The 21,383-nt window shown below is 44.9% G+C and overlaps 2 protein-coding genes across 2 annotated transcripts; one reads left to right on the top strand and one right to left on the bottom strand.

Annotated features, from left to right (window-relative positions):
- Positions 1-158: 158 nt before the first annotated feature.
- LOC310644101 (pre-rRNA-processing protein TSR1 homolog) lies at positions 159-2,964 on the bottom strand (the record flags this gene model as incomplete). The annotated part of the gene is made up of 4 exons (XM_083368873.1): positions 2,286-2,964; positions 1,952-2,084; positions 295-411; positions 159-172 (listed from the first exon to the last, which is right to left on the bottom strand). Exons 1-4 carry the CDS (start codon positions 2,349-2,351, stop codon positions 159-161), a joined length of 330 nt encoding a protein of 109 aa, XP_083224999.1. The 5' UTR covers positions 2,352-2,964.
- Positions 2,641-19,945, top strand: LOC310644100 (annexin A4-like; the record flags this gene model as incomplete). The annotated part of the gene is made up of 12 exons (XM_083368872.1): positions 2,641-2,644; positions 4,074-4,157; positions 5,131-5,225; positions 7,984-8,097; positions 9,001-9,091; positions 11,127-11,206; positions 12,162-12,218; positions 16,031-16,124; positions 17,017-17,112; positions 17,770-17,828; positions 18,675-18,797; positions 19,514-19,945. The coding sequence occupies 12 exons, from the start codon at positions 2,641-2,643 to the stop codon at positions 19,571-19,573; spliced, it is 957 nt and encodes a 318-aa protein (XP_083224998.1). The 3' UTR covers positions 19,574-19,945.
- Between the last annotated feature and the right edge of the window lie 1,438 nt (positions 19,946-21,383).

Below are 21,383 nucleotides of genomic sequence, written 5' to 3'. Positions count from 1 at the left end.
GAGCCAAGCTTATAAGCTAGGACAGGACAATATGTCACAGAGGAAAACACCATTTTTCCCAACTGCTGCAGAGCAACACTTTCCCTTCCTGGCACCCTGCAGACAATCTGAAACCCACCCACCCGTTTTCAAGCTTTAGAATGAAGGAGAAGGCAGTCCTACCCATTTGTAGCTAACAGGAAAAGGAGGCAAAAATCTAGAAATGCCCGCAGAAGAGGTGGCAGCAGCGGCAGTAGCAGCTCACCAGAGGATACCAACGCATGAGAGCCCATATTGACCCAATTCTAAACTCACCGTCACTCTCTTGTTTGAACAGCAGCACCGAAGCAGGTGGAAAAGTAATGGGAGCGTAGATTGTAGCCACCACAGCAGTATCAGCATGGAAAAACTTCTCCAGCTTGTGTTTATTCGCTGAAAGGGGAGGGGGGATTGCAGGTTTAGTTTAGCTTGACTGAGAGAACATTTGTAGCTCAGGGTTGACATGAGGGGCCCTTACTGTCCCCGGAGCGTGGTTGCTCCCATGCAGCTCTTCCAAGACCCAACTATGTAACATCACCAATGCTAGAAAGTTTACTCTCAGCTTATATGCCTGTGGCTTGCCCTGTCCGTGTTGGTGGAGTGATCGTGGCGATTCCTCAATTAGGCTGTTGTTTGTCCGAGTTGGGAGTTCCTTCATTGGGGTATTGGTTACTGTTTGACTTTTGATGTAATGTTAACCTTGGTGTTTAATCTAAGCATACATTCTGACATTAAGCCACTTACTTGTCCTTTAAAATTAAAAGAATTTCTATCTCACACTTCAGCTCAGAAAAGCTTCTAAAGTGGCTTACAGAGATCAAAAGCAAACAGTGTGTATCTTTGCATTTAGAGTTTTAAATGGTATGGCACAAAAAGTGGATCAGGGAAAGAAGCTAAATAAACTTATTTTATCAGCTTAAGTTTTAAAATATGGGCTGACTCTTGCAAAGCTCGTGACTCTCAAAAGGCTGCAGTTGGAATGTGGGGAAAACCTGGCTGCAGTTTCTTCAAGGGAAACTCTTAGATGAAACCGCTGATTATCTACTATCAAACTGGTGCTGACTTTTAGCAACCACATAGACCTTCTCCATGTGGTATATCCCTAACCTTTAGCTCCTTGAAGACTGTACTCCTGTAACTAAGTCCATTCACCTCACTGCCGGTCACCTTCTCTTTCCTTCCACCTTGACTAGCATCAGAGCCTTTTCCGTGGAGATAGGCCTTCATGTGATGTGTCCAAAGAAAGATAATTTGAGTTGGTCATTTGTTCAAGTGAGAACTATGGTTTGGCGTGATCGATGAGCCACTGGTTTCACCCATCACAATATTTGAATATCTTTTCCAAATACACATGATCAAAAGGAGGCAGAAAAGAGCTGATCCACCATCTCATCTCCTTGCGTTCTGAACTAGATTTGAGCCACTCAGACAACTGGGTTGGGTGGATGTTGCCCTAAAAGAGGCCTAATAAGACACTGACTTTGATTCAACCTTGTCAAACGCCCTCCAACCAAACTAGAAATTTCACCCAGCCCTGCCCTTTCTGACCACCTCCCACTCTCAGCACAAAGGTCATTAAGAAGCAAAAACAAAAAAACAAAAAAACCCCACAAGGATTTCTATTCCTTCTTTAGACAGGATCCTGCAGGGACGGATGGAAACTAATCAAGGAGAGAAGCAACCTAGAACTAAGGAGAAACTTCTTGACAGTTAGAACAATTAACCAGTGGAACAACCTGCCTCCAGAAGTTGTGGGTGCTCCAACACTGGAAGTTTTTAAGAAGAGACTGGACAGCCATTTGTCTGAAATGGGATAGGGCTTCCTGCCTGAGCAGGGGGTTGGACTAGATGACCTCCAAGGTCCCTTCCAACCTTACTATTATGATTATGACTTCACCTCCCCTAGGAGGGGTTGAGGACACAGTCCCCCCACCTGAGGTGTGCCGAGAGTAGAGAGGGGAGGCCAGGAACCGGCGGAACCCACAATGGATTATCACATCTTCTTTGGACTTTACTGGCTCGCTGTATCCTGGATGGCGTCTCACCAGAAGGTTCAGCACAGACATCTGGAGACCATAAAAGGAGGAGTCAGAGGCGGAGCTTCTCAGGCCCCAGAAGCCTCAGACCACCAAGGGATCCTCAGCTGGATTCAGACCTCTGAGAGAAAAGTCATTTCTCCTAGGCTTTGAGCCAGTCACAATGAAGCCAGGCTTTCACATCCCTTGTCCCAAAGACAAAATATGACCACCTCTCCTCTTGGGACTCACCTTCTGCTCATAGGGAAGCAACGTGAAAAGCACCAGAGGCTCCTGCTTCTGCTGGAAACTCTCCATAACAGAAACCGGGACATTGCAAAGGTGGATTGTAACGTACCAGCCGACCTGCAGAAGGAGCACCTGGGCAGGTTACATGGAAATCCTGGCACCCTCACAGCACAGAAGGTAACAAAGCCGGATTAAACTCTGCTGGTTTGCACACTTCACTCAACATCTTTCCCAAACGTAGTGGAGAAAATCCATTCTCAAACACCAGGTTGACATTTTTCCACATTTTCTTCTCTATGTCAACCTCTTTTAGCTCAGCATTATAGGAACTAAATGCAGATGTTCCTCAGGTTAACCCATGGGTAGGCAACCTCGGCTCTTTTATGACTCATGGACTTCAACTCCCAGAATTCCTGAGTCAGCACCAGTTGAAGCCTCCGGGTGGTCTTCAAGGGCAGCCCCATGTAGAGACCATTGCAGTAGTCTATACGGGAGGTAACGAGTGCGTGGGTGACTGTACGTAGGGCATCTCGGTCTAGAAAGGGGCGCAACTGGTGTACCAGGCGAATCTGGGCAAATGCCCCCCTAGCCACGACTCCAATATGATCTTCAAAACTGAGTCGTGAATCCAGGAGGACGCCCAGGTTGCGTGCTCTATCAACGGGAGGTAATATCTCTCCTCCTATAATCAAAGATGGAACCTCTTGGACTAAACAAGATGTCGGTACGTAAAGCCACTCAGTTTTGGCCGGGTTGAGCCGGAGCCTGTTCTTTCCCATCCAAATCTGTACCGCTTCCAGGCAACGGGACATCACATCGAGGACATCACTGGGTTGGTTCGGGGGTGAGATGAAAAGCTGGGTATCATCAGCATATTGATGATACCTCACCCCGAAGCCATGGATGATCTCTCCCAGCGGCTTCATATAGATGTTGCACAGGAGGGGCGAGAGCACCGATCCCTGAGGCACCCCACAACTAAGGGGCCTTGGGGTTGACCTCTGCCCTCCTGCCAACACCGTCTACGAACGGCCCGAGAGGTACGAGGAGAACCATCGTACGAACAGAAACTTTCTGAAAACAAATTTTGGAAATAGGCAGAGTATTAGCACTACTCCATCAACGTTCATAAGTTATACTAAGGATATTATAATTATGAATTGTATCTTCAACAGTTGGGGAATGCAGATCCTTCTGGTCTCAGGTCTGTATCAGCCCCTTTCCAGATCAACATGAACAGAGAGAATCAGGAATAACAGAGTCTTTGCAACCATGAAAATTCAAGATACATTTTCAGGGGACATTCAAGCTTGGTTTTGAAACCAGAGGCAGCTGAATTCTACGCCCAAATTGGGTGCATCGTACTGAAATTAGGCTAACATCATCCTAACCAGTCACCCAACTATTAAGTTAAACGTATTATTGCTTTCTTCTAAGTAGAGAGGCCTTCAGCTTTTTTTGAATTGACCTTTCACTCGCGAGGTCATGGGATCTCCATTGCAACCTTCCCAACTGGCTTCTAACAAGCAAAGTCAATGGGGGAAGCCAGATTCACTTGATGACAGCATGATTCATTTAATAAACGACAGTGATTCACTTTAAAAATGTGGCAGAAAGAAGTTAAAATGGGACACAATGCACTTAACAATTCTTTTGCTTAGCAACGGAAACTTTGGGCTCTATTGTGGTCATAAGTCAAATATTCCTTGTAAATCTGGACTTTTTTATTGCTTCCTCTGTTTTTACAACTCTCCTGGGGTTTGATTTTTGACATTCTGTGGCTTTAGGCAGGAAACAGAGGAACCATCAAAGGGACCTCCAACTTCAACCCTGAGGCTGATGCCCAGAACCTCCGTAAAGCTATGAAAGGCTTGGGTGAGTCCTCAGCTTTATTCTTGATTTATTGCTGTGAAGTTGTAGTGTTTCTGCCTCAAAGTCCCCTTTGACCAGGCCATTAGGAAGCATGAAAAGATCCTCTTTTCCTACCTGGCACCCTTGGATTGGAGCTCCCAGAATTTTCAACCAGAAGCTTATTATGCCTGCTGTGAATTCCCAAAGGTGCTTTTTTCAAAAGACAACTGGACTTGGTTTTTTGTCTTTGAAAATGTTTTGCTTCTCATCCAGGAAGGTTCTTCAGTTCAAGAAGAGAAGGAAGTCCAGTTGCCCTTTGGGAAAAGCAGCTTTGGATGATTAAGTGTCTCCATAGACGTCCTGCTGGGAATTGTAAGCCCTGCCCAGCTGGAGGTGGGAAGGCTAAACTTGTTTTGTGCAGAGAGTGTTCAGAAAAGAAATCGCACAGAGATGCATCAAAGAGACCATGAGAAATAGTAGAGCCTTGGTGGAGCAGTGGGCTAATGCCTCCCTAAGTAACACCAGCTGCCTGAAATTAGTGCAGGTTCGAGTCCCACCAGGCTCAAGGTTGACTCAGCCTTCCATCCTTCCCAGGTAGGTAAAATGAGGACCCAGATTGTTGGGGGCAATTAAGCTGACTTTGTAATAATGCCACTTGGGGGGGGGCAAAAGCCCTAATAAGCAGGCATATACATAGAATGAAGGCTACTGCTAAGCTTGTAAGCCGCCCTGAGTCTTCGGAGAAGGGCGGGATATAAATGGAATTTTTAAAAAAAGCCTTGTTCTGAATTAGGTCCAAACTCTGGCATTCTCTCCTCAGATTTGTGTTTCCTGTGGCCTTGCTCTGGAGGTCCTGATTAACTGGATTTTCCTGTTTGCTAAACATGTACTTGATCTCACCTACCAGCTTTTCCCCATATTCTGCTCCATGGATTCTAGTTTCAATTGCTTGGTCCTCTTTCTTGCCCTTCTCTGAATCTTCAGTCTCTTGTCCCAGGTACTGATGAAGATGCCATCATTGACATCGTGGTCAACAGGAACTTGTCCCAACGGCAGGAGATTAAGATTGCCTACAAATCCAGTATTGGTCGGGTAGGTAGCACTGAATGTGAACTCTGGGACTGGATTCACATATAGACTGCAAATTTGAGGGGGCTGGAAATTGCATAAAACTATTAACATCAGCAGTGGAATGAATAGCGAGAAAATTTGAGAAGAGCCACATCAGGTATGTGTGAATCTGGGGCTTTCTCCTTCTTGATGTGGAACTGAATCATTCTTAGATGGTCTTCACAAAGAGTGTGACTTCTTAGTTCTCCTGGATCTTTTGCTGGGTTTTGATGCCACTTACTTCATTTTACGCTGTGTATGGACTTAAAAATAAGATGCTAATATGACAGGGATTGTTCTCATGCCTGTAGGGCTGTGTTTAGAACACCGGTGTGGGTTAAAGACCCATGGCTATAGAGCTGTGAGAATGCTGAAAGTAGACATCCTTATGGTGAAGTTCCTCCCTGTTCAGTGATGGTTGTTGTTGAGCTTTCTAAGCTTGAGGGATCAACTTAAGAGCTGTATGGGCCTGATTACTGGAGGGATCATCTGGCTTCTATAACAGTGGTCTCCAAACTTGGCAACTTTCATAATCATAATCGTAATAGTAAAGTTGGAAGGGACCTTGGAGGTCATCTAGTCCAACCCCCTGCTCAGGCAGGAAACCCTATCCCATTTCAGACAAATGGCTGTCCAGTCTCTTCTTAAAAACTTCCAGTGTTGGAGCATTCACAGCTTCTGGTGGCAGGTTGTTCCACTGGTTAATTGTTCTAACTGTCAGGAAGTTTCTCCTTAGTTCTAGGTTGCTTCTCTCCTTGATTAGTGTCAGACTCATCTAAATCATTTATGAAGATATTGAAGAGTACCAGGCCTGAGACGGAACCTTGTGGTAACCCACTGCTTACTTCCCTCAATGTAGAACTACACACTGAGTGTGGTTTGTCAGTCAATTACGAATCCCTCTGGTGATGATGCTGTCTATCCCACATTTTTCTTGCTTACCAAGAAGTAGGTTGTGGTCTACTTTGTCGAATGCCTTACTGTGTTCAAAGCATTTCGCTGGTCTACTAATTTAGTCATTTTGTCAAAGAATGAAATAAGTTTGGTTTGGCATGATCTGTTTTTAACAAACTCGTGCTGGCTTCTAGTTATAACTTTATTTGTTTCTAGATATTCACAGATCTGTTTTTTTGGTTATCTTTTCCAATATCCTCCCAGGTATTGATGTTAGGCTGATTGGTCTGTAGTTCTGTGGGTCTGAGTTTTTTTCCCCTTTCTTGAAGATGGGAACCACATCAGCTCTTTTCCAAACCTCTGGTAGATCCCCTGTGCTCCAGGATTTTTGACAGATACAGTAAAACTCTGGGATGTAATCCATCAAAACCAATCATAAATCCCAAGAAAACAAATCAAACAATGAGGTAGGGAGTGATGAGAAAAAAGAAAAACTTAAACAATAATCAGGAGATGCAGGAAACATACCCACAGACAGGCATAAAGGTCTTAAATGCTCAAAGCCTGGAGAACAAACAGGCTCTTTTATAGGTGTCTGCATATTTTTTTCCGAGGGGGCGGAGTTATGAAAGTGATTGTTCAACTGCATTAACCCAGGGATATCTGTCAATAGAATTGATTGTTTTTATTGCTAATGCAAACCTTTTCTTTGTTTGGAGATTGATTTCCCCCCCACACACATCTGTCTTTCTCTGTTTCTCTCTCTATCTCTTTGGAAAATACACTTTGTAAATGTTTAAATAAGGAGCCGAATCAACTATTATTAAATAATTGAAATGAAAGATAAATAGTGTTGGGCAGGAATCAGGTGTGACTTAGTGCGAACAAGTGACTGAGTCCAGATTTGCCCCCAAAAGGCACATTTATTCAGCTGAACAAAGGTGGGCCCTCCCATAAAATGGAAAGAACTCTGAATGCAATTCAAAGCAAACTATAAAAATACCCATGCCTTTTGTGGTTTTGATCATACATTTAACCCACAGGCTTGTGGTTTTCTTATGGAACTTTCTACACCCTAAAGACGGGTTAGGCCCGTATTTTATTTGCAATTTCTACATAAGATTCTTTTGTCGTGAATATTAGAATCCTGATAGGTTCCTTTGAAGAGTGATTTTAGGGCTTATTTGAGGAGAATTGGCTTGAACAAATAACATAAGTGTGTGCTATGAGGTAACAGGTTTCCTAAATAATAAGGTAGATGGTAAGGTAATGGAAGATGGCAAGATAAGATAAGATAAGACTTATTGTCATTTTTTCAGTGAACACACTGACACGCATTAAAAATGAAATTCTGATACCCACTCTCAAAAGTGTATGTGCGTATGTGTATATAGATAGATAGATACACATATACATATGCTTATTTATACATAAGCACACACATCTATACATATACATACATACATACGTGTATGTGTGTGTGTATTTTGAATACATAGCAGAAAGATTGATACTATATGGAACAAAGTAGGAGACAGGGAAGAAGCAGACAAGTAAAAAAAATGGCCCTGAAAAATTTCAAGCCAAATTCATTAGTCACTGCTAAATTTACAAAGATAATGTCAAATGTGAGATTCTGTGGTCACAAAAAAGGTTAATCTTGGTTTATGTCCTTAAAATTAAAAAGCCAGCTGTCATACAGCTTTGACTTCTGCCTTGAAGGAAATATACCAATTTTAGAAGAGAATTACCAGTAGAACTAAGATTTAATTTTGGGTGGTGCACTTGAAACAAAAAATGACACTAGACATTGTGATGTTATTTAATCATTTTCTTTCCCCAACAGGATTTGATTGATGACCTGAAGTCTGAACTGAGTAAGAATTTTGAGAAAGTTATTATTGGACTGATGACCCCCATCACTCTTTATGATGTAGAGGAGCTGAAAAGAGCAATAAAGGTTTGCAAAAATTTTAACTACAACAAAGAACCAGAGACTTCTGTGGAATTGTCCATGAAGCTGTTTTATATCAGACCAAGACCTGTATCTCAAAAGGTCATCTGGATTATATTCTTTGAACAATTTGCTTCAAGGTTCCAGGAAGTGGGTAGCATGGAGATGCCTTACTCATCTCTAGATGTGACTTGCAACATGGATCCAGCTAGGTCTTGGGGGAGGTCAAAGAGTCAAGGTGATCTCTGCAGCTACATGTTTGAAGCTCCACCCTTATTGTACAAGTATTGACACACGTTGACATTTGAGCAGGGCGTTGGACTAGAAGACCTCCAAGGTCCCTTCCAGACCTATTACTGTATGTTCCATGTAAGAAAGAGGCGAGCAGTTACAGCCATAACTGTAGCTCTACGTTTTGCTTCCTCTTCCCCTAAAGATGCCCCAGCATATTGTTGACTATGTCAAGTAGGTGTGTCCAACCTTGGCAACTTTAAGTCTTGTCAAACAAATGTGCTTCTTGGGTTGGAGCCCCCTTTGTAGAGTCTGATATTAGAGAGACAGTAAACCATGGGAATTGTTTGGAAAATGGGGATCCAGTGAGCCTCTTGAATTTGTAGGAATTTTCTCCATCCATTCCTGGTTTTTGTCCCCCTACTTTGGGGTAGGGAGCACCTATGACAGTGTGCACCTATGAGAGCAGGAAATCTAGTTTTCCATCCTTTTGCAGCCGGCATTTTCATACTATAAAATTCCACACAGTCCTTCAGCTTGAGATCTACAAGCTTTGGTTTCCACCTTCAGGTTGGTCAAAGTTATTTTGAAGCCTGGAGATGTTCCTAGAAAAACCTTGCTTTGGTTGGCATTTGCCCAGCCTTGGCGCTCTGTTGAAGTACTTTGTCTGTCTTTCAGGGAGCTGGGACAGATGAAGGCTGCCTGATAGAAATCCTGGCATCTCGTACCAATGAGGAAATCCGGAGGATTAATGACACTTACCACCGTCGTGAGTATTCTGTCCCATAGCCTTCCTCACTCACCTGCAGTCAGTTCACGGAGCTTTCTGGAATCATATGGCCAGCTATGCTCTTATGGCAGCTGGAAGTCCTGAATGCCATTTGCATGTTATGTTTGGTGATGTGCAGACCTACCCTTGACCCACAGACCTACCACAGAGAATGCTTTTAGATACATTCCCCAGAATTTGTGCAGAACCAATCTTGGAGTCTAGTAGTCATAACTGTCTGCAGGCCGTGGTCAAAAAAGTCAAGATGGCGTCTGTGACGGTGCACATGAAAAATCAAGATGGTGTCCATGATGGTGCACATAAAAAATAGGCAGAGCTGTGATTGCACCATTGCTGTCAACGATTTAAGGGAAATCAAAATTGAACACCAACGTTGTGAATATTAAAATTATATTTATTATAGGATTTCTGTCAGATCTAAGTCCAAAGATGACCCAATGAATCCATTTCTTTATTTACTTTCACCCAGTGAACATAATCTTGCCAGACTAAAGCTGTAACCTTCTACTTATCGAATATACCCTGGGAGGTTCTAGTGGCCCCACAGTGGTGGCGAACCTATGGCACGCATGCCAGAAGCAGCAATCAGAACCCTCTCTGTGGGCACCCATGCCATGCCCCAGAGATGGCAACCGTCCCTCTTCAAGCCGAGTTCCCATGTGGCTGGATGCATCCTGGCATGGCTGGCTTCCCTCCCCCCACATCCTGTCTCTCCTGCCCTCGCATGCTCTCCTTTTCCTGGGGACGACCCACTGCATCGCCTCCTCAGCTCTTGGCTGGCCATCCAGCTCAGAGGCTGCTTCTTTGAACTGCTGCTGGTGGGCTGCAGAGCCCCAGCGTGTGCCGGTCAAGGGGCCAGCAGGCTGTGGCTGCTGACGGACACCGTTGGTCCCCATGCGCTCACTGGCCTCTGTGTGCGGGGGCCGATGGTGTCAGGCAGCAGCTGCCCCAGCCCTTGCCTCACCCCATGGCAATGGCACCCCTGCCCTACCTCGCCACACCCCCCAGGATGAGCCTCCTGCCTACCGTCCTGCCTGCCAGAGACCCCCTGGATGTCCTCCATCCCTGCCCACCCCCCCACAGGCATCCTTTCCAACCAGCAACATTGAGGTGACCACCCCCAGCTTGGCCACCCCCACCCAATCTGCCATGACCACCACAACCATGCCCACCCAGTGGGCCACGCCCACCCGGCACCCGGCAATAAATAAGTGGGTTTTGGGTTGCAGTTTGGGCACTCAGTCTCTAAAAGGTTCACCATCACTGTCTGAGGGTATGATTATCCTGAATCTTTTCCTCTCTCTCCCCTACAGCTCAGGACTGCAGAGTCTAGTCTTGGGCCTCTCTCTGGAAAGGTCAGGCATGAAATACCAGGTTTACAGTTAAACTGATTTACTGGTACTCACACCTATGCGCCGGAATCTTCTCAGATAATGGTTAGCACCTGATAGGAATTACATAAGGGTCAGTGGAAATGGAGGGAGATTGGACTTAGTTCGCTTGTGGCTATATAGGGATTCTAGGCTGATCCCTCTTTTCACTCCGACCCCAGGTTCTGCCAGTCCTTCCAGTACAGGAATGTGCTGCTTTCTCCCTAACCCTAACCCTAACCCTAACCCACACAAATGCCTTCTCCAGCTTCACACTCCATCACAGTTAGTTACAGAATCTTGCAACTCTGAATATGCCTCCCCCCTCCCTGCTTTTATCCTAAAGACAGGTAGGGAGGGTCCCTTCAGCCTTCTCTATCCCATTTTTCCTTTGGACTCCATTTCTTGTATCCGACCATTGCCTTGGCTGGGGCTGCTCCTCCTGTGCCTCAAGGTTATTCTCCCAACCCTCTCCATCTGCAGACACCATCCTGACTGCTCTGATCATGCCTTGCAGACTCCCCTGCAAGTGAGTGGTTGTTTTTCAAGAAGCTGCCATAGTTGTGACGCTTTCCTCAGCTCCACCAATTGTCTGAATGGGACTGTGGTGCTTTCTTGAGATAGATCTTTGGGCCTTTTTGCAGAGTATGGAACCACCCTTGAGAAAGACATTGTTTCGGATACTTCCTCCAAGTTCCGGAGAGTCCTGGTATCCCTGTCGACTGTAAGTACTTGGCTCTTCTTGTCATGCCTCCAATCACACTTCACATAGTGGATGCATTCACACCGCACCCTAAATCGTGGTAAATCGTGGTTTGTTTTTGTTGAGCAAGCATTTTTGCAGGTGTGAAAATGAATCATGGCTTGTTTGAGAACATTTTGTGTTACTTTGACCTCTCTTTGCAGTTCTGTGTAGTGGTTCAGAACTTGTGTGTGTGTGCAAAACAGAAGCTAGGAATAAGTTAGGAATGCAAACAATAGTCCACGTGTCTCTTTGGGGAACGTGATGTTAAACTATAATTGGTGTAGTAAGCCAGCAATGAACTGTGATTTCTGTGTATCCTATTCAAAAATATTCAGTGATTTTCACTACATTGATAGCATCCACTGGATTCCCATCCTTCATCTCTATGATCTTTTCAAATTGGATTGAAGACCTAGGATTTTCAGCACATTCTATTAAAAAATCATGCTCTCTTTTGGTGGGTGATAAGCTTTCTTGGGCCTCCTGCACGGACAAGGCCACAGCTCACAAATTCTAAACTGGGTTATAAGTAAAGTACTGAGAACTTGTGGTGGGTTGAGAGGAACCTTCTCAACGATACCTACATCCGTGTGAGAGTTGCCCTCTTTCAAACTCGCACAGATCAGAGTTTTAGGGGAGGATTTGGCATCATGCTGATCTTTTTTCAGCTTATTTATGGCCCTCCACTTCAACCCAGTTTCTCTTTTTCACTGGGTAAGGTGGCTTGTTGGGCTACCCTCTTCTGCGGCTGGGTAAAGAGACCTGTTCTCAAGGTCCCAAGGAAAGATTTTTAAGAGATTCGTTTTCCTGCATCCCACTGAGGTGGGAGATGATTCTGCTGAAGGTCCTTCTCATTGGCTCCTTCCACCTGCTCATGCCATGTCTGGAACTGCTGCTGGGCTTCACTTGCCTCCCCCCTGCCTTTTCTCCCCAGGGCAACAGGGATGAAAGTCCGTATGCTGACCAGGGGCTGGCCAAGGAGGATGCTCAGGTGAGTACCCCATTTGCGGGAATGAGTAGGCAGTTTGCTGCTTTATTTCCAAACTGCTTTTCTTTTAAACTGGGTATAACTTAACTCCCACTCTTTGCCTCCTGAAATCCTCCAGGAGAAAGGTAGGTGAGCACAGGTGGACGATGCAGGGCCTGTTGAAGACCACCAAAATTTAGCAGCCAAATGGCAATTTGGGGTGACACCATGAATGTCTCCTTATCCCCACCCCATTGTGTGTCACATGCAGACCATTATACTGGTTGCATTAAGACCTGGTAAGCTTAAAACCCCCTTCATGGATTACTGCCTTGTCGTGGCGAAGGGGCTTGCGTAATTCAATGAAGCTATGAGCTATGCCGTGCAGGGCCACCCAAGACGGACAGGTCATAGCAGAGAGTTCTGACAAAACGTGATCCACTGGAGAAGGAAATGGCAACCCACTCCAGTATCTTTGCCATGAAAACCCTATGGACAGTACCAAAAGGCAAAACGATATGACGCTGGAAGATGAGCCCCTCAGGTCGGAAGGTGTCCAATATGCTACTGGGGAAGAGCAGAGGGCTAGTACTAGTAGCGCCAGAAAGAATGAAGCGACTGGGCCAAAGCCGAAAGGACGCTCAGCTGTGGATATGTCTGGTGGTGAAAGGAAAGTCCGATGCTGTAAAGATTTTTTCTCCATAGGAACCTGGAATGTAAGATCCATGAATCAAGGAAAACTGGACGTGGTCAAACAAGAGATGACAAGACTGAACATTGACATCTTAGGTATCAGCGAACTAAAATGGACAGGAATGGGTGAATTTAATTCAGATGACCATCAGGTATACTACTGTGGGCAAGAATCCTTCAGAAGAAATGGAGTAGCCTTCATAGTCAATAAAAGAGTAGGAAAAGCAATACTGGGATACAATCCTCAAAATGACAGAATGATCTCAGTTCGAATCCAAGGCAAACCATTCAATATCACAGTAGTCCAGGTCTATGCCCCAACCACCAGTGCTGAAGAGGATGAAATTGACCAGTTCTATGAAGCACTACAGCACCTTATAGAACTAACACCAAAAAATGATGTTCTTATCATCATGGGGGATTGGAATGCTAAAGTAGGAAGCCAAAAGATAACTGGAATAACAGGCAAGTTTGGCCTTGGAGTGCAAAATGAAGCAGGGCACAGGCTGATAGAATTCTGTCAAGAGAATACAATGGTCATAGCAAACACTCTTTTCCAACAACCCAAGAGACGGCTCTACACATGGACATCACCAGATGGTCAACACAGAAATCAGATTGACTATATGCTCTGCAGCCAAAGATGGAGAAGCTCTATACAGTCAGTAAAAACAAGACCAGGAGCTGACTGTGGCTCAGACCATGAGCTTCTCCTTGCAAAGTTTAGGCTTAAACTGAAGAAAGTAGGGAAAAGCACTAGGCCACTCAGGTATGAATTAAATCATATCCCTGTTGAATATACAGTAGAGGTGACAAATAGATTTAAGGAATTAGATCTGATAGACAGAGTGCCTGAAGAACTATGGACAGAGGTTCGCGACATTGTACAACAGGTAGCAACCAAAACCATCCCAAAGAAAAAGAAATGCAAGAAAGCAAAATGGCTGTCTGAGGAAGCTTTGCAAATAGCTGAGGAAAGGAGGGAAGCGAAAGGCAAGGGAGAAAAAGAAAGATACACCCAATTGAACGCAGAATTCCAGAGAATAGCTAGAAGAGATAAGAATGCCTTCTTCAATGAACAGTGCAAAGAAATAGAAGAAAATAATAGAATAGGGAGGACCAGAGATCTTTTCAAGAAAATTGGAGAAATGAAGGGAACGTTTAATGCAAAAATGGGCATGATAAAGGACCAAAATGGCAGGGACCTAACAGAGGCAGAAGAGATTAAGAAGAGGTGGCAAAATTACACAGAAGAACTATACAAGAATGAGCTTAACGTCCCTGATAATCACAATGAGGTGGTCACTGACCTCGAGCCAGACATCCTAGAATGTGAAGTGAAGTGGGCCTTAGAAAAGCTGAGCAACAACAAAGCTAGTGGAAGTGACAGTATTCCAGCTGAGCTATTCAAAATCTTAAAAGACAATGCAGTAAAAGTGCTACACTCAATTTGCCAGCAAATTTGGAAAACTCAACAATGGCCACAGGATTGGAAAAGATCAGTTTACATTCCAATTCCAAAGAAAGGCAGTGCCAAAGAATGTTCAAACTATCGCACCATTGCACTCATTTCTCATGCTAGTAAAGTCATGCTTAAAATCCTACAAGCTAGACTTCAGCAGTATGTGGATCGAGAACTACCAGAAGTGCAGGCAGGATTTCGAAGAGGCAGAGGAACTAGAGATCAAATTGCCAACATACGCTGGATCATGGAGAAAGCTAGGGAGTTCCAGAAAAACATCTACTTCTGCTTCATTGACTATGCTAAAGCCTTTGATTGTGTGGATCATAACAAACTGTGGCAAGTTCTTAAAGAGATGGGAGTACCAGACCATCTTATTTGTCTCTTGAGAAACCTATATGCGGGTCAAGAAGCAACAGTGAGAACTGGACACGTAACCACTGATTGGTTCAAAATTGGGAAAGGAGTCCGGCAAGGCTGTATACTGTCGCCCTGCCTATTTAACTTATATGCAGAGCACATCATGAGAAAGGCAGGGCTAGATGAATCAAAAGTTGGAATTAAGATTGCCGGAAGAAATATCAACAACCTAAGATATGCAGATGATACCACTCTAATGGCAGAAAGTGAAGAAGAACTAAAGAGCCTCTTGTTACAGGTGAAGAAGGAGAGTGCAAAACTTGGGTTGAAACTTAACATTAAGAAAACCAAGATCATGGCATCTGGCCCTCTCAATTCCTGGCAAATAGATGGGGAAGAAATGGAGGTAGTGACAGATTTTATTTTCCTGGGCTCCAAGATCACTGCAGATGGGGACTGTAGCCAAGAAATTAAAAGACGCTTGCTCCTGGGGAGGAAAGCCATGGCAAATCTAGACAGCACACTAAAAAGCAGAGACATCACCCTGTCAACAAAAGTGCGTATAGTCAAGGCTATGGTCTTCCCAGTTGCAACGTATGGCAGTGAAAGTTGGACCATAAGAAAGGCTGAGCGCCAAAGAATTGAGGCCTTTGAACTGTGGTGCTGGAGAAGACTCCTGCGAGTCCCTTGGACCGCAAGGCGATCAAACCGGTCAGTCCTAGAGGAGATCAATCCTGACTGCTCTTTAGAAGGCCAGATCCTGAAGCTAAAACTCAAGTACTTTGGCCACCTAATGAGAAGGAAGGACTCACTGGAGAAGAGCCTAATGCTGGGAAAGATCGAGGGCAAGAGAAGAAGGGGACGACAGAGAATGAGGTGGCTGGATGGAGTCACTGAAGCAGTAGGCGTGAGCTTAAATGGACTCCAGAAGATGGTAGAGGACAGGAAGGCCTGGAGGAATGTTGTCCATAGGGTCGCGATGGGTCGGACACGACTTCGCAGCTAACAACAACAAAGCTTAAAACAATTATTGTGCACCACATTGCATCCTCAGGGCCCAAAATGATTAGTTTTACATCCTCAGTCACGTCCCAGCTTTACAACTGCGTGCCTTACCGCTCAGAGGTGGACAGTTCCATTTCTTTATCTGTCTGAAGTTGCCCATCCCTCCCACTACCTGTGAAAACACGAAGGAAGCTACCATGGGGACTGGATTGGTGCGGATGTGTTAGGTTGTGGTTCCAAACCTCAAACCCCACCCACCCCCTGCCTGTTCTTTCACCGCCTTGCAAAATCTGCTCTTTGTGCTTCTTTCCTCTAGTGCCTGTATGAAGCAGGAGAGAATAAATGGGGCACCAGTGAGGGCCAGTTCATTACCATCTTGTGCTCCAGAAGCAGGAACCATCTGCTGAAAGGTAAACAATCAGGGTGGCAGTGTATCCTTGTAAAAAAAAAGAAGCACCCTGGGAACGACGTGTATTCTAGAGCGAACGCTAAAATGGGATCTAAGCTATACTAATAGGCAACATGATGATCGGTCAGTTGTAGGCTGGGAATGAGAGTTGCAGCAGCAAAGTCCTGCTGTTTAACTTTTTTGTTTAATTCTAATCACCATGATACAAAAAAAAGATGCTGAGATCCTGGAAAGGGTGCAGGAAAGAGCAACAAAGATTGAGGCTAAATCATACGATGAAAGGGCATGTCTAGTCTAACAAAGAGAACTAGAGATGTCACAATAGCTGCCTTCCAATTCTTGAGGGGCTGTCACAGAGGAGTGGGTGTCAACCTATTCTCCAAAGCATCGGGGGGGGGGGGGCGGGGGGCGGGCGGGCAGGACAATGGGTGGAAGATTACCAAAGAGAAATCTAACCTGGAACTAAGACAAAACTTTCTGAACAGTGAGAACAATTAATCAGTGGAATGGCTTGCCTTCAGAAGTTGTGGGTGCTCCATCGCTGGAAGCTTTCAAGAAGAGATGGCATAGCCATTTGTCTTAAATGGCATAGGATCCCTGCTCAAGCTGGGGATTGGACTAGAAGACCTCCAAGGTCCCTTCCATCTCTGGTATTCTAATGTTCTGTGCCTCAAGGCATGATGGTGTGATTCCCCTATTACCTGTGGCTACCATAGACTAGCCTAGGTCGTTTCTTATTTCAGTTCATTCAGGATATTTGCTGTTTTCAAATTGGAAATTTGAATATAGAAATAACGGAACAGAGATGCTCATAGACATAGCTGAGTTTCCAGGTTTGGGAGTTTTGGAACTGCTTTTCTTTTGTTTGCTAATAAAAATCTTTATTTATTTAGTATTTGATGAATACAAGAACATTGCTAACAAAGATATTACAGAGAGTATTAAATCCGAGATGTCAGGAGACCTTGAAGATGCCTTGCTGGCAATAGGTGAGGATTTCAAGTTTTGTAGTTCTCACTTTGTAGATAGTCCAGCTGCTCTTTGTTTAATCAACACCTTGAAGGTCACAACAACAAGGCTTCTCTTTTTCTGGGCTGTATATTTAGGGCAGTATTTTTATCCACCACTAGATGTCAGCACCAGTCCATCTTTCAATTCCCCCCCCCCCCTGTAAACTTAATTCATTGCTTCCCTTTAGAGGAGGGTGGAACAGACACACACCCCTCACATTTGGAGGAATTTAACTTCTGGGGTTTTTCTTTTTTTCTCAGGAAATCTTCTCAGGTAGAAGAGAGAAAATCAATATTCTTACCCAGTTCAGTCACACTGTTTACAATCATGCTTAGTTTGGTGCTTTTTGGCTTCAGCCGCATGTAGCTTGGGCTAGATTCCTGAATGACACTAGCCTTTCTTCTGTCAGCTTTTGGAGAGTTTTCCCCAGATGTCCTGATCGACCGCCATCTCCCCAGGATCGACGGGGCTTCCTTGCCGCCTCTGCGGGGCAGCTTTTGGCCCATTTAGGGTCCCCAAACAGAAAGAAATCAGCCGTAGAGGGATCGCGCAGAGCCCGTGATCCCTCGGCTGTTGCACTAAACTGCACAGAACCAGAAGCCTAACTGCCTTTCTTTATTCTCCTCTCTTCTCAGTAAAATGCATGAGAAATAAACCTGCCTACTTTGCTGAACGGCTGTACAAGTCTATGAAGGTAAACATCATGCATAAAAACAGCTGCAAACTGAGTAGGAGCTCTGTAATAGGAGTGCCTTATTAATGGATTGATTTCCTGTAATTACACGATCCGGGCACAGGCATTGCATGAAAAAGGCTGGTGTTTAATCCCTGGCCTCTCCAGAAAAGGCTGGATGATGCTGTCCTGGGGATTCTGCAAAGTTCTGGCATGAACAAGAGGCGCTCTGTCAGGGTTTCCCAACCTCAGTGACTTTTAAGATGTGTGGACTTCAACTCCCAGAATGCTGGCTGGGGAATTGTAGGAGTTGAAGCCCATATATTTTACAAGTTGAGAAGCACTGACTAACAGCTTGATTTAGCCCAATTAGCAGGTGCTGATAGAATATTAATAGTTCAGGGTTGAACTGTGAGGTCCTTGATGCTCTCTGAGCATGGTGGCTTTTAGCAACCGTTTCATGGCCAAACTCGTTAACATCCTCGGTGCTATCTTGAAGTTGAGCCGTGGCAACTGGACTTTTTTTCTTTTTGGTTTGAAATGATTGGCTACTTCTTCAATCTAAAGAAGCTACATAGATAAGCAGCAAAACATTTCAAACCAAAAGGAAAAAAAGCCCTGTTGCCACGGCTCAAATTCCAGATAACTGTACCTAGAGGACTGAGAATCTCCCTCAGTGCTAGCTCACCTAGTTTGATGATATTAACTAGTTTGGTAATGAAATGTCTGCAAGAAAACAACCATGCTCAGAGCGTCAAGGACTCCACCATTAGCAGGTGGCTGTTTTAAAGGGGACAAAATGTTTTGCTGGCTGAAGTCCAGCAGGTGGTTGACTTGGCGTGTCTTTCTTTTCCAACCCAAAACCAGGGGTTAGGGACCGACGATGACACTCTGATTCGCCTGATGGTCTCTCGCTGTGAGATCGATATGATTGACATTAAGGCAGAGTTCAAGCGCGCGTATGGACAATCCCTCTACTCTTTCATTAAGGTGAGCTGCGGTGTTTGACCTTATGCAATTTCTGCACAGTATCACATTGGTCCTGCACAGAGGATTGGAGGTGTGCCCAACAAACTGTTCCAATGTTACTGGAGCACTTCCAGCCAGTCATCTGTAGGTTGCGATGAAAAGCATCAAGATGGCAGTCAGAAGGGCACGACTGAAACTCGGCTTATTTTCTGTATGCCGTGGAACTTGGGCTGCATCATCACGGCACCATCTTCCGCTATACCTTGTGGGCACTCTTGCTTTTTTTAAAAAAATCCCATTTATATCCCGCCCTTCTCCGAAGACTCAGGGCAGCTTACAATTTAAAGCACAAATCAACAAGCTTAGCAGTAGCCTTCATTCTATGTATATGCCTGCTTATTAGGGCTTTCACACACCCCCAGCGGCATTATTACAAAGTCAGCTTATTGCCCCCAACAATCTGGGTCCTCATTTTACCTACCTCGGAAGGATGGAAGGCTGAGTCAACCTTGAGCCTGGTGGGACGTGAACCTGCACTAATTGCAGGCAGCTGGTGTTACTTAAGGAGGCTTTCAGGAAAGGCAAGAGTGGTTCACATTAAACACATTGTGAACTTTATTTTGCATGCCTGTAATTCAGAGGTAATGGCTAAAGTAGGGGCCGTGAACCGTGATTTGCTTGAATTTGCATCCTTTCAATAAAATGAAACGGAACTATGCTTTGTTTTTCCCTTCTAGGGAGACACCTCAGGGGACTACAGGAAAGTTCTGCTCCTTCTGTGCGGCGGCGAAGACTAAGAGATTTCCAGATTTCTTCCCCATCTTGACACTGAAGCCATCTGCCTGGCTGTCCCCATAGGACAAAGGAGGGGGAACTATGGCTCTTTTTATGACTTTGGACTTCAACTTCCAGAATTCCTAGGCCAACATGGCTGGCTCAGGAATTCTGGGAATTGAAGTCCACGAGTCACAAAAAAGGCCATAGTTTCCCACCCCACTGTAGATGACAAGTAGTTGAACCTTTTGTAACAATGCTTTTAATAATGCCCACCATATCATGCTAACATTGATTGTGCCTTCTAAATTTAAAAAGAATTTTAGTCCCTGCTTTGAAACAGGTAAACAATATGCAGTATAAAATGAACAATAGAATAAAATATTTTAAAATTTTGGCTCCTTCTCATTTATACTCCAGAAAGATGAGGTTTTTATTGAATACAGGTAATCAAGGTACAACAGGCCGTTTAATGAATGCTCAAAATTACAACACACTTCCCCAAAAAGCTACATAACAGACCTCATTTCAAAGTTGCGATGGCTGCAACAGCCCTGCGGTCGTTCACTCTTACACTCCTGTGCAGGATTCCCCCTCCTCTCCTCCCATCCCAATCCACTGAGACCCCTCAGTGCTTGGGCCTGCTTGCCACAAGCACACCATGCTGCACTTACCTTCCCAAGCTCTCCAGGCCTCAGATTGGGGGGCAGGGGGGGAAGGCCTGGTGTCCTTGGGCCCCGCAGGGACAATCCAAATGCGGTCATTTTGTCCCGGCTTTTTGTGAAGAGAAATTGCTTCATTTTGCTGCCTTAGAGAAGCGCAGAAGCTTCTGAATGCTGCAAAGATCTTCTGCAGCCCTGCGCAGACTTTGTCAAGGCAGCAAAGAGAGGCCCTTTGGTCCCCAGGCTGTTAGATGGCGACCCAAATTCAGACCTGTTCTGTGGTCGGGATCAAATGGTGGCCACTTTCCAAATTGCGCCACATGGCTACGCAAAGAAGGAAGCCATCCCAGCGCTCTAGAAGACGGCAAGAGCTGTTCAGAGGGGAAGGGAGGAAGAGGGGGCTGGCCACCCTCCGCTTTCCTGCAATGGTGGGACGTCTCCTTCCTGATGGCAAGATGGAGGCTCCTTGCATTCTGAGTTCCAGAGATGCGTTTCTCACCTGCACCCCCAAAAGGAGATTGATCGTCAACTGAGTTTGTGATGCTGTGTTTTACACTCCGGCAGGGAATTTCTCTAACATGGAGCTTTAACTCCAGGGCAGCAGAAATCTTGCAGGAAGACAGCTACTTCAGACAAGCTGATGCCATTTATGAGGTTCCTGCTAATTCTCCTTCCCCTACAGCTCACGTCAAGGGAGTTTTGTTAAAAAAAAACCACAAGTATAGGGGGGTACAAGCCATTCTTTATGCTGGAGTTTAGTGGTTCAAGTCAGCAGAGGGTTAAAAGAAAAGTCCATGAATCGTTTATATAGATATACATCTTCTAGTGAGCAATGAGCAATTTGGTATCCACAATGAACCACCCAGACTGAAACATGCCAAACAATCTAGAAATCCCGTCTATTGATCTTTTTTGAAGGCAATCAAGAGATTCATTTGTATATATTGAACTGCAAACAGAACCTGTCATATCTTTCCTGCACCATGCCAGATTTTGATGCTTTAGTTCCAGGGATGTAACCGATTCCCTTCCCCCCCCCCCAATGTGAGCAGAGAAGTCTCAACACCATGGAGCTGAAAAAAGAGGTGTTTTAATTTTTGCCCCATCTAAACCACTCTACAAGTAATCTGTGAACAGTTAGTTCACAGTTAGTTTCCAGATCAATAAAGGA

Source organism: Vipera ursinii (genome assembly GCF_947247035.1).
Source record: "Vipera ursinii genome assembly, chromosome: 8".
Taxonomy (NCBI): Eukaryota; Metazoa; Chordata; class Lepidosauria; order Squamata; family Viperidae; genus Vipera; species Vipera ursinii.
The sequence above is the reverse complement of the archived record's forward strand: the minus strand, read 5'-3'. Positions and strand labels throughout refer to the sequence as shown.